The sequence below is a fragment of the Bufo gargarizans genome, chromosome 5 (genome assembly GCF_014858855.1).
Source record: "Bufo gargarizans isolate SCDJY-AF-19 chromosome 5, ASM1485885v1, whole genome shotgun sequence".
NCBI classification, from domain to species: Eukaryota; Metazoa; Chordata; class Amphibia; order Anura; family Bufonidae; genus Bufo; species Bufo gargarizans.
Genome location: NC_058084.1, coordinates 120901155 through 120914723, shown reverse-complemented (window position 1 = coordinate 120914723; position 13569 = coordinate 120901155). Strand labels below are relative to the sequence as shown.

At 41.2% G+C, this 13569-nt stretch overlaps 1 protein-coding gene across 3 annotated transcripts in view; it reads left to right on the top strand.

The window, feature by feature from the left end:
- MAPRE2 (microtubule associated protein RP/EB family member 2) overlaps positions 1 to 13569 on the top strand; it is a 195049-nt gene that overhangs the window by 120103 nt on the left and 61377 nt on the right. For all 3 annotated transcript variants that reach the window (XM_044293578.1, XM_044293580.1, XM_044293577.1), the window contains one exon: positions 5751 to 5878. In XM_044293578.1, coding sequence (XP_044149513.1) covers positions 5758 to 5878 — 121 coding nt within the window. In that variant the 5' untranslated portion in view covers positions 5751 to 5757. The remainder of the gene's footprint in view (positions 1 to 5750; positions 5879 to 13569) is intronic.

Genomic DNA, 13569 nt, shown 5'->3' with positions numbered 1-13569 from the left:
CACTTGTGATGGGGTGTCCTCAAAGCTGAAGACCCTCCCCAGCTGCTTGATAGGCAGGGTTTAACATCTTGGCCTTGCACCTGCGCCACCGCTCTGAGTAGCGGCACATACGCAGGGGCTCTGCTTCTGGAGCATCGACTGTGCATACACCATTATACTCCCTCTTGGCAGTGCATGACCAGTTGCTGCTCCTGAAGCATAGTCTGCGCTTGTGCTGCTACTTGGAGCAGTGGTGCAGGTGTGAGTTTGTCAGGGCCAGACCCATCAGTCAAGCCGCGGGGAGCATCCTCACCTTTGGGAACACCTTTTCGCAAGTGTAGAACTCTGCTTGAAGAAGCAATTCTTATAAATCAGTTCGCTCATCTCTAGTCTTACTTTTTCCCTAGATATAAATATAAACTGTGCCCATTATGCCCGGCTGTCTGGTAGTTTACTCTGAAGATGACAATTGATATCTAGATTTTATGGAATGTGTGCATATGAGTATATTATACTTTTTGAGGCGGCCACTGTGCTTGGTGAACTGCTTGGAGGTTGCAGCTGTCCATTTGATAGCGTTTGTGTTTAGTATCGGGCTGAGCTGCGCCTAGGCCATGTGACCGATAAACGTGACGTAATTGGCCTAGGGTAATCTGAGAAGAGGCAGTGGCACTCGTTGGATCATCACGGCCTCTTCAAGCAACTGATTGTTGAGGGTGCCAGGAGTCGGATCTTCACTGATCAGATACTCATGACCTATCCTGAGGATAGGCCATCAGTATGAAACACTTGGTAGAACCCTGTTGAACTCAGTTGAGTTAAATCTGACAATGACTACATCAGTGGCTTTTTTTTTTCCATTTGATGCCTTCTAAAAATCTATTTTTGTTTGTATTTTGCAGTCATATTGCGGTTTTTAGCACAATCTAAACAAAATAACATAAAAAAAATGCAATATCACTATATGTGAATACACTCTTGCGCTATTTCAGAGTACATCTACTTTTTATTTTCTTATTGGCTGCTTGCCTGCATGATGCCGGATTTACTAGGACTTTATACTCCGTACCATCGTTTTATTGTAATCGCCTCAGTCAATATTCTCTTAAAAATAGTGTCAGACCTAGATATTATGTTCTATAAACCTTCATGGGCTGGATGAGAAAATATCTTGAAACAAATTACTCATATTGTAACAGTTTCTACCACACCCTTATGTGGCTTTTTATAGGAAATACGAGAAGCTTCTGTCAGAGAACTGTCCTTTCATGAGCCAGTACTAGGAATGATCGAGTACAATAAAACCGTTATGCTACGCAATCCCTGCAAGAGCCCAGTTAGCCGCAAGATTTCCCATTGGCCTCTACTCCCATTAGATTTCACAGTGCATTAAATAAAGTGAGATTTCAATGAGGACGGAACAGATAAAAATAGTAACAAGTGTTCTTGAAAGCAATAGGTGTTACTGCTACAGAAGAAAAGAAAAACCCACGTAGGTATGTCAGCAGCGGGAAGGTTATAATTTGGACCCTTCTTGCAGGACCTGCCCTGACGTCATCGCGCTCACCGCGTAGTGAGCACAGTGACGTCAGCGCAGGTCCTGCTGAATGAAGATATAAGGTTCTTCTATCTTCATTTAGCAGGACCTGTGTTAACGTCACAGCGCTCACCACATGGTGAGCGCGATGACGTAAGCGCAGGTCCTTTTGCAGGTTCTGCAAGAAGAAGAAAGAAGATGATAACGGCTGTGCGATCAAGTGGATGAGGTGAGTAATTTTTATATTATTTTTTAACCCTCAATGGACATTATACTTAGCATTCTGAATTAAAGAATGCTATTATTTTCCATTATAACCATGTTATAATGGAAAATATTAAAGTAAATGGACTTTAATGGGGTTCCAGGACTCATCTCTATATTTATCATCTGCTTAGCAACCATCCTTGAAAATCGCATTGCATCCACACTTTCTTGCGGATGCCATGTGATTTTCAGGCAGCCCTATTCATTTCTATGGGCCTGTATTGTGTGAAAAACGCAGAATATAGAACATGCTGCGATTTTCATGCAACACACAAGTGAGGCGTGAAAATCAACGCTCATGTACACAGCCCCATTGAAATGAATGGGTCCGGATTCAGTGCGGGTGTGTTCATGTCATGCATTGCACCCATGGAGCAAAAAAAGCCTGTGTGAAAGGGGCCTTATTATTTTTTTACTTGACTCTCTAATGGTATTTTGTGTGTTCATTTTTGTCTTTCTAATGTTTGTCAAGCTTTTGTCTAACCTTGTGTGGAAAGCATTTGTAGAAATTTCTAAACATTTTCTGGCTCTGGCATTTTATAAGAAACATGCGTTGATGCTCTATTGTTTTAGCGATCTTCTTATAATAGCAGCTATCAGTTCTTGGAAACGTAAGCTGTGGATTGTGTATTGGAATGGTTATGTGACTGATCCAAGTCTGTAATGATAACAGCTGCTGTTATATTTTCTGCCACAATTATCTTGTATTTCTTCTTACAAATCACTTGGAGCTGTCATGGACTGACTGGTCCATTTTGCTTATTGGGAAATTTCGGAATACCAATTTTCAAGTGTGATTTACTAGTCTTAAAGCAGTTGTCCATGACTTTAATATTGATGGCCTAAGTATCTGATATGGTGGTGGTATGTCCTCTTCTGCTGCCTGTGACGTAATGTCCATCATGGCCTTTCTGCAATCAGTCCCATTCAAGTGACCTGTAATACCAAGAACAGCCAATATACAACATATAAGGCCTTAAAGGGATTGAGTAGAACCATGATGATTGATGTCCTATATTAGAACGGCAGGGGTACAACTCTGGACCCCCCCTGCAGATCAGTTTTTTTTGGTGAAGCGGCTGCATCTCACAAGCAAGCCCTGTGTCCTCTTTAGTGTTTACATTGTAGCAGTGGTGCATTGTAATTATACCGGTTTGTCCGATTCAAGTGAACAGGAGAGGAAGCTGTAATTACACTGTACTGCCTCTACAGCATGAGCACTGTAGCTTCCTCAAACAGCAATTTGGTGGAGGATTGGGTGTACTGCTAGGTCATCAGTACCATGACGCTTTAAAGGAATTGTGCCACTAAAAATATTCAGCATTTTTCCAATCAACATCTGGAATCATATACTTTTCTAATTGTATGCAATTCAACATATAGTATAGCCACTGAGTTATTCAATAACATGTTTCTGTATAGTGCCACCTGCTGTCTATTTGTTTCCACCTCTATGTCTGCCTACTGAGGTGGTCGCACATGCTCAGTTCCATCCTTCAACTGCCACCAGCCCTATGTACTGTTAGAAGCTGTGCCAGTTACAAGACATGCGCCCTAAGAGAGCTGCTTCAGACAATTCACTCGAGAAAGGAGACGCACCTCTGAGCTGCCAGCCTAAAATAAATCTAGCTGAACAATTGGCGCCATGAATGGGGAGATGTGACGTACAGGGCTGGTTCTAGCTTTGTTAGTGATTGTCGTGTACTATATGATAGCTGATTTCATATGGTCTTCTGGGATTTTAATACTGATGACACCCCACCGATCAGATACCGATGCCCTATCCTGAGGATAGGTCATCAGTATTAATAACTGAGAAAACCCTTTTAATCACAGGATAACCCCTTTACGTTTTATCATAAGTAGTATTTACATTGGGATGCAGATTGGCGAACGGTCTATGTTACCAACTGGTCTATGTCAGTAAATATATTAGCCATGCAGATTTGTGTACCTGATTTTGCCCTGAAAATACACAGTACATCATAATAATTTACAAATGTGGATTTTGTATTCTGTAGGTGAAATACCTGCCTCTAATGCCTCTAATAACAAACAAACCATACTTTGAAAGGGTTTTTCTGAGATTCTGATATTGATGGTCTATCCTCAGAATAGGTCATCAATATCAGATCAGTGGGGGTCTGTCTCCAAGCACTACTGCCGATCAGCTGTTTGAAGACCGGTCACGTGGCCTTAGGCACAGCTAAGTACATTTGAAGTGAATGGGGCTGAGATGCAATACCATGCACAGCCACTATCCCATTAACAACACTGTGCTTGGTAATCTGTAAAGAGCCTGTGGTGACACCTGGGACCCCTGAGGATAGGTCATAGATATCATAATCTCAGAAAACCTCTTTAAGTACCCACTAATACTCCAAATGACTACATTGCTACAATTTATTTTAATCTGGTAGAGTTTTAGGTCTTGGTAAAACGGTCTATAAATAAGTATTCTTCATGCAGAAAACGAACTCCTAAGCCGTGATAGACATGGTATAAACTGTTCATAAGAAAACACTACTAAGAGGAAATACTAAATTAAAACTGCACAGTGCTATATATAGAGCAAGACAGGAAAGCATTTTGTGGCCAGAGGACTATAAATTATCATACTGCAGTATGGAGGCGAGGTTAGAACCCTTGTAATGGTTTCCCAAAAAAAGTCATTAATGAACATGCTTGATAAATGACCACAGACCACCTATGTAACTGTAATAGATTGTTTTAGTGTAAGCAGACCAACCACATGCTGTTTTATACACTTGACTGTGTATTTTTTGGCAAGCAGTTTTACCCAGGATCTTTATGTTGGTTGCTTATTTGCGCATTGGCTGCTTTTTGCAAGGCCTGCCGTATTTTCTTTGGAGAAGATGAAAGGCATTGCATGGAAAATGAAATTGTAGGTATTTACAGGCCCCAGGTCCTCAGTAATAGAACTGTATGAATCTTTGGCCCTAGATCCTCATCGCCTCAAACTCCCACAGACCCCGTTTTATGCCATCTCAATGCTGCCAGGTATATTGGATAAACCCCACATTTGAACAACAGAAAACACACATGTAAAAGTGTCAAATTCTGTTGTTCAGTAAGAAATGAGCTACAGTTGGAACATACGTCCACAATAAATGTTTCAGATTGAAGCTAAAATTTGACAAATTTTGAAGGACATTTCCATCTGAATTTTTTTAATCACACATGAACAGCCTATATGTGACTATCCTATGTAATGTTTTGTCTTGTAAATACAATCATGGGAGGATGGTTTTTGGGCTATCATTATTCTACTTCTTGTCCTGGCTCTTTTACTTTGTTTGGGCTTTTTAGCATGGCAGACAGTCTTACTTATCACCATGTCTGGCCAGAGAGATTGGTTCAGGCTCAGAGCATCACGCATGGCATTGATCAGATTGTAAACGCCTGCAAGCAGGGCCCTCATTCCTCTTGTTTTATTTATTTTTTACTCTTACTATTTATTATTTTATTATTATTATTATTATTATTATTAGCAGTGCAATGCTATTCTCTAAGCATCTTTATATAGGTCCGCCAAGAGAACAATAGAGCTTTCATACTGTTATCCCAGTTCTACACATAAAATTATTGTGAGGATTACCTTTCCGATATCATAATATGTGGACAATATGGCCACAGTGAACTTCCATCCGAGTGATGACCCCCCCATATGCGCACATCTGCATGCTCCTGTCCACTGGTGCCATAGGCTCTTTACAGCACTGGGCACACATAGTGGTGCTGTGAGCAGGGAAATAATTTATGCAGCAATATTGTCATTTAGCACATGCTGTGAATCCAGACACTGCTGTTTTTGATGGGTTTACTATTGCCAGCTGAAAACCTGAGCTGTACTCTGAGCTATTACTCCACTGGTTATGGTGATGTTTAAGACTCTTATTATACTGATCCTGTCATCAGATCCTAATTTTCATGTTTGTCTTTACAGCTGGGGAATGGCGGTCAATGTGTACTCTACCTCGATAACCCAGGAGACTATGAGCAGACATGACATCATTGCATGGGTGAATGACATTCTGTGTTTAAACTACACAAAGGTCGAACAGCTATGTTCAGGTAGGTTATCTGCTTGTTCATAATCTATACGGATCATTGGCATCCTGAAAATATAAATGCTTATGATACTGTATTTTGTTTCCTGCTTTTAGTATTAATATTATATATAATTTACTATGCCACCAATGCCATCATCTTACAAATGCAACAATGTTGTTGGGACAGATGGGATAGTTGAAATTAATAGAGGAAATGAAGATGATTTATGAGGTCTTAGGGGTTGTCCAGGATTTGATTTCGATGGCCTATTCTCAGGATCGGCCATCAATATCAGATCGACAGGATGCTGACAACCCCTTTAAAGGGATTTTGTCAGCATGGTCAACCCTATTGAACCAGGCATACTGCCTAGTAGGGTTTATCATGCTGATTAAAACGATACCTTTCTTTTGTCTGCATGTTTAACAGCTGCAGGGTATTTGCGTTTTTATTCATATGCAAATGAGCTTGTTGGAGCACCAGGGGTGGGGGTTAGTCCATAAAGCACTGTTTTTTTTAACACCCCTGTTCTCTGCACACTCTCCTCCCCTTGATTGACAGGACTAGACATCAGTATACTGAGGGCAGAGCTGTGTCATGGCACATACATATCATATACAGAAATTACTATAGCTTTTCCATGTTGATGATAGAGTTTTTCTATGCTTAGAAAGCTAATACATATTACTGGTTTATGCTTAGGAACAATATATGGTAATAAAGACACCAGTAATATGTTTATTCTTAGGAACAATATATGGTAATAAAGACACCAGTAATATGTATTAGCTTTCTAAGTATAGAAAACGTCTCAATATGAAAAGGCCTGGAGGTAAATGGTCAGTCTTGCATGTGGATTTCCCAGGTTCAAATCCCATGACCGAATTGACCGAATTCTAGATATTTTCTTCCGTTATTTTAACGCATCATAAAAGTCTAGTCTTACTATATTGAAAATAGAGGTTTTCTATAATTATAAATCCAATACATTGCTGGTTTATTCACAGGCACAATATATGATTATTATGATATTAATAATATGTATTAGCTTTCTAACCATAGAAAATGTCTATTCTCAATTTAGTAAGGCCATAGCCTGTAATTATGTGTAAATGAGAAAGAAAAAAAATGACTAGAGAAAAAAATCTAGAATTCTCTCATTGGATTTGAACCTGAGACATCTACATGCCAGGCTTACCACATATTATATTGAGAAAAGTTTTTTTTTTTTATACTTATAAAGCTAATACATATTACTGGTGTCTTTATGATCATATATTGTGCCTGTGAATAAATCGGTAATATGCATTAGCTTTCTAACAATAGAAAACCTCTATTCTCAACATAAGTCTATAGTAAGTAGTGTATACGATATATACATGCTAGGACACAGTTCTGTGCTCAGCATGCTGATGTCTAATCCTGTCAATCACCGGGGGAATGGGGGAGAGTGTGCAGAGGTGTGTTACAAAAGCAGTGCTCCAAAGATTCAACTCCAACATGCTAATTTGAATATGAATAAAAATACAGAAATCTCCGCAGCTGTTTAACGTACAGACAAATATTTTTAATCAGCGTAATCAACACTACCAGGCAGTATTCCTTGTTTAATAGGGTTGATCATGCTGACAGCGGCTCTTTAAAGTCTGTCAACCATAGTGCTTTTATTAATCTGAGAAATAATAGAAATGTTATTACAAGACTAAATGGTGACTGAATTTTCAATATATACTGCAAATAATTTTGAAGAATTTGACCGTAAAATGCAACACAAAAATCAACTACGTTGGAGCATAACTATTCTGAGAAATATGACATTTTGGCCATATTTTTCAGTATATTTACCATACCAGGGCAGGCCTTTCGGTATTTATAAGGTGTGTGCCCTGTTGGTGAGAATTGAAGGCAGAAATATGTTTGGTTTCAATGAGCAACCGTACCGCTTTTGATAAATTTATACCCCTAATGGTTTCTTTGCGACACTTTAATAGACTTAACAATTATCTATAAAGAGGTTGGCCCATCTTGTACATTGGGGGCATATTGCTATAATATTCTCCCAATGCCTGATAGATGCAGGTTCCACCTATGGGACCTGCAGCTATCTCTAGAATGGAGCCCGCACAGTGTGGGAGAGCCAATCACAGCTATCCTCCATTTCTATGGGGCTGACGAAAATACTTGGCTATTTTTGTAAGCCCCATAGAACTGACTGGAGTGGTGGCGGCGCTTGCACGGTGCGCTTCCCATTAATTTCTATGGGACTTCTGAAAATAGCCGAGCACGCCCCTTGGCTATGTTCTGCACTCCCAAAGAAATGAATGGAGCGCAGCCTCGCATGCAAGATCCGCTCACCTTCACATTGCAGACTCTGTTCTAGAGATAGGTGCGAGCTAGGACCCGAACCTATCAGACATTTGGGGCTTATCTAGCGATATGCCCCCAATGTATAAAATGGGCCATCCCCTTTAACATTAGTATAATTGTTTGGATCGCTGACCACAGCCTTTATATTCAGGACCAGCCTATTTCTCAACCAGCACAAAGTCATGTGGGAAATTAAACTTTTTATGTCTGTCTGTAGCTAAAACATGAATACGTTTCTTGTAATTTTCTAACAATGTGAATGGACATACTTTCTTAATTGTATTTTCCCCTCATGTGGCCAAAAATTAGCGTGGGCGGATTAGTAACTGTAACTAGGGCAGCAGTTAAAAGAGAAATTGTATTTTTTTATTTTTTTTTCCCAGAGAAAAACAGAACTTTGTACTGTTTCTCTAGAACAGTGGACACTTTTGTGTGTATGGAGGACGAGGTCTTATATTGTTACATGTAATGAATGCTTATTAAATGTAATATGTGCCTTTTATGCTCTCATGTGCCAAATGGTTGTGACTCCTTTATACCAAACAATTTAAGGGCTACACAGCAATTTTGGCTGCGACACCCATCTCATGACCAGAGATGGCTGGGTAGCAGTGCAGCCAATGAACTGAATGGAGGTCATGGCACAAATTACAAGTTGCAGTGCCCACAACCCCTGCTTTAGACATGTGATGGGTGTCACAGTCAAGATCACCGTGTAGCTCTATCCTAATTGTGGTATAAATGAGAAGTTCTACAACGTTGTAATATACTTTGTTTCGATTCCTCACCATTTTCTAGATTTGTGTTTGCTGTCAGAAAATGTTTACTAGAATATTAAAGATTATTCCTGCATTTGAAGAAAATACCATTTTTTTTTTATTCTCTAGAAATAGTACCTGTAACAGTCCTACAGGCTCACCTGAGTCAGAGGACAGCTGGCTGGAGGTAGGAGTGGAGCCCAGTGGCAAGGACCGCAGGCAGGTAGTAAGCGTGGTCAGACAATCCGGATGGCAACGGTGGTAGCAGTTCAGCAGGTAGGGGCAAAGCAGAAGAGTAGTCGGTAGGCAGGCGGTAGGTCAGGGCAGGCGGCAGTAAGCGTGGTCAGACAATCCGGATGGCAACGGTGGTAGCAGTTCAGCAGGTAGGGGCAAAGCAGAAGAGTAGTCGGTAGGCAATTCCTGGTCAGCAGTGGTAGTAGCGGTAGTAGCAAGTAGCAAGAGCAGCAGATGAGGAGAAGCTTGATCAAGGCTCAGGAGCTCAATAATCAGCAAGCTAGAGTGCAAGGGGCTGGACTTATATAGGGAAGTACCAGGTGTGGGGAATCAAGGGTGATGAGCAAGGCTTGGCAAGACTGAGGTTAACTAATAGGTTTCAGGGAGGAATGTCCAGAGAGGATGGTAGCCTAGTAAGCAGGGCTACTGCCTGGGACGTGGCCGGTCACGGGTTCGAATCCCGACAGTACCACTCTTGTCCAGGGGCAGCCATAGACCCTTTAGGGAAATTTCCCAATGGGTCCATGCCCAAGGGGGGGCCACCCAAGTCCTTCTCTCTGCCGCTGAACGTGTACATAATGAGCTCTCAACAGTTATTAACACTGTGAGAATCAGGTACTCATGTCCTGCACCTCACCTCCTAAGTTTCCTGCTCCATATCGTAATCAAAGACAACTGGAGGAGGAGGACAGAAAATGGTATCTATTGATGGCCAACACAGAGGACCAGCTTTTGGGGCAGTATATTGTGCTACACTGTGTTATTTGGTTCTGCTGGGATGATATTTTGCGCTATGGTATTGTTGGTCCCACCTACTGTCACGACTCTTGGTCATGGTCGTGACTCCTGTATGCAGTTGCCTGCGGTCTTGGTGTTGTTGTCAATCACAGGTGAGGGCTATAGTATGTTGCCTCACCTGTGGTTGCTGCTGGCAACATTGTGTATGTGGCAGCAGAGCAGCCTGAGCGGTGCTAGGCAGCTTGCTGCAATGTGCATGCGGTTGCACCTGGCAACCTCTCCTTATAGGTGTGCCTTTTATCGGTGTGCACGGGGTGTTATATGTGTTGTGTGCACTTCCCCTTTAAGTTGATGTCTTCCCTTCCCTGGTGTTGGAAGGGTTAACTTCCTTTCTGTGTGGCTTGGCCAGTGAGACTCCTGTTCCTCCGTGTCTAGGAGGAACAGGTCGTCTTGCCCTGCTCCTAGTCTAGGGCCACCCTGAGGGCTAGCAGGAATATCAGGTTCCGGAGGATGAGCCCTCCTACCTTCAGGGTTGGCTCATACGGATAGGAGACAGGGTCAGAATTAGGGATGTGTAGGAGGTGACCTGCTCCCTAATTCTCTGTCCTGGCCTTGCAGCGACTCCATCTGCTGATACCGCACGGCTGAGGGTTTTCCCCATCCTCAGCCGTGACACCTACTTGTGTTGCCCTGCCTTCTGTTAATTTGGACCCGCCTACAAAATTGGGCCATTTTTAGTTTTCTTTTTTACAGGGCCACTTTAAGTCCCAGTCTGGCCCTGCCAGTGTCAGATGTAGTAGCTCATCCTGCAGTACCAGGCATGGTCCAAGGACAGGGAGGACAATGTTTCTGGAAAAAGAAGCAGGCCTTTCTCTAATCCGGGGAATCCCCTTTATGTACCAGTGCCATGGTATGGAAACCTGACAAATGGCTGATGAAGGGTTAAATATCCATAAAATTATACATGCACTCTATATATCACAAAGCGGTTGTTTGCATGGATTTGAGCCAACCACTGAATAAAATTCTGGGTTAAGCAAGGTAAAACCTGTCGTGTGCTATTCTACTTTTTTAGTCGACTAATTATTTGCATACTACATAGAAAAGTTCTGTCATTCAGGTGACATTTAAAATGACTTTCTGGTTTGCTGGGATTCCCCAGAACAATGTCTTTGAGAATGCTTCATTCACAGCTTTCCTTTATAAATAATCCCTATGAAGTAACTCATCAGCCTCAGTGATTCAGGCTGGAAAATAATAGACTCCAGGACTTTTTAGCCAAATGATCCAGGAAATGTTATTTCCCAAAGTGTAAGAATACTTACGAGAGGAAGTATAAGAACATCTGGCCTTACCCTGACACATGTTCTTGTTGTGATGCCACATTATAATCTATAAGTAATGTATTAATTATTATTTGATGACCCATTATTTGTACATTCTGTCTTAGAATGTCTTTTAAAGAGTGAAAGACTCTCTGGAGCTAACGCAGCTAATGAGGGGGTCATTCCTTATGATGGTGTCATGCATAAACATTCTTTGTATGGGAATGTGCAGACTGTAGCTACTCTTAGTCTACGATGCCTTGCTCCACCATATGGTTTATAGCACAAGACTGCACTGTAAGCACCCATGTGTCTTGATTCTGGAGACACTGCAGATGTTGAATATATCTCACACCATCCAAATATGACCAGTTTCAGCAATAACCTCTGGGCAAGATGACCGCATTGGTTTGGGGGATGGGAAAATTTACCATAGTATTCCAATTTTGCGGGACTAGAAAGCTATTCTTTCATCCTGTGAACATGTTCTGAACTATGCAGAATCCACGTAAAGCGGGAGATCAGTTGATTAAGCCAGTAATGAATTATTGAGATCTCTGTCCGAATAAATAGGTAAATACTATGGAATTTTGTATATCAATACTTGTTTATGACCACATGCAGTACATGTATGTCGTGTGGTGCTGGGCTTTAATCTGGTGCACTGTATATGTACAGTGTGGGGGTTTAAAGTACCTGCCATCTAGTAGGAGTAGTTTAGGTCCCTGGCTAGACAACAGACCCTGAGTAGACATCAGAGTTTTATTACATTTTCTGATTTCTCCTTTCTTGGATACACGGTGCTCAGTGAGTGATATGCAATGAATAGAGGAAGCAACAATGGTGCAAAGGACTCGGCAATCATGTGATAACTGGATGTTCTTGGGAATAGCAGAGCTGTTGGGTCTTAGCAGACCCACTTTTGCTTTACCTTTGTAAAATGCCCCCACAGAGGGCTGTTTTCCCCTCTGACTAGAGCTCCTATGGATATCCCAATTAAAGTGAGTCTACCCTAATTTACTACAGACCCCGGGTAGTCAGTCAATTACAGTTCCCTTCTGTGAATTGATCCTCTTCTCTCCTCCTATATTATCCCTTATAGGGACCTGAAAAATGGCTGCTGAAGGATTAATTACCGGAAACATTGTACGTGCACTTTTATATGGACTATCACAAAGTGGCATGGATTTTAGCCAACTTGCACAGTCTGTCCTTTCTGTCTGCACAGATACACATCCTCTATGATCTCTACCATCCCTCTGCAGTCTGATTTGTGTGTGCTGTTCTTACTGTTTGGAATCTGATTCAGTTCAGCCTGTGTGAGCTGTCTTCCCTAAACGCTGTCTTCCCTAAACGTGGATGCTTTACTCCCTCTCCACACTCTGATCTTCCTTTTACAACATCTCCCTTCCTGCTGCTATCGCTTACCGACAAATGGAATGGGGAGGGCATAGAGTTCACACGACCAGCAGAAGTGTGTTTGAGCTTTTTCTGAAGTACCAGGATACCCAGCTACATGAAGGATTTGTTTAGATTTTTAAGACTATTTAAAAATTTGCTTAATGTTGCATTTACAGTAGGAAGCAAATGAGCAATAAATAGTACAAATGTGTCCGTAACCTTTAATGTTAGCTCATTATAATCCAGGTTCTGACCATTAAAAAGAATACATAAAAGTTCCTAGTCTCCCCTTATGTTTGTGTTTTTTATTTTTCATGTTTTTTTCATGTTCATTCATTATTTTGCTAATTTGTGATGTAATGTGTTGTTATATCCATAATAGGCAAAATTATCCTCTGCAGTAATATCAAGTGTAAAGACCACATTTCACCTTTATAAGAACAATCACTTTTTTTTTTAAGTGGAATTCTTTTTTAAAATATTGTGACATATTCACTCTATGATCTAAAGGGGTATTCCAGTACCCAAAACTTGTCTTAAAAGTATGCCGCTCAAATAAAAAATTCTCAATATACAATAATTAAATGTTTTCAGTAGCTTCCCACATAATCACTCACCACTTATAGTCACAAAATGTGATGTTTATTGCTACCTAGGGTTACGACCATAAGTTCAGCTTCAGTTTGCTGGTCAAGCATGCTCAGTTTCAGCATAAGGAGTTATAGCACCTTAACTGGGAACTACTGTGCGAGGCTCAACAGTAAGGAAGGGAGCACAATATGAAATCTGAAAGGCAGCGAAATACAGGGGAGGAGAACATCCTGGAATAGATGTCAGTAATGCAAGATGGGAACTATACTACCTATATGTGCTGCTGCTGAAGAAAAGC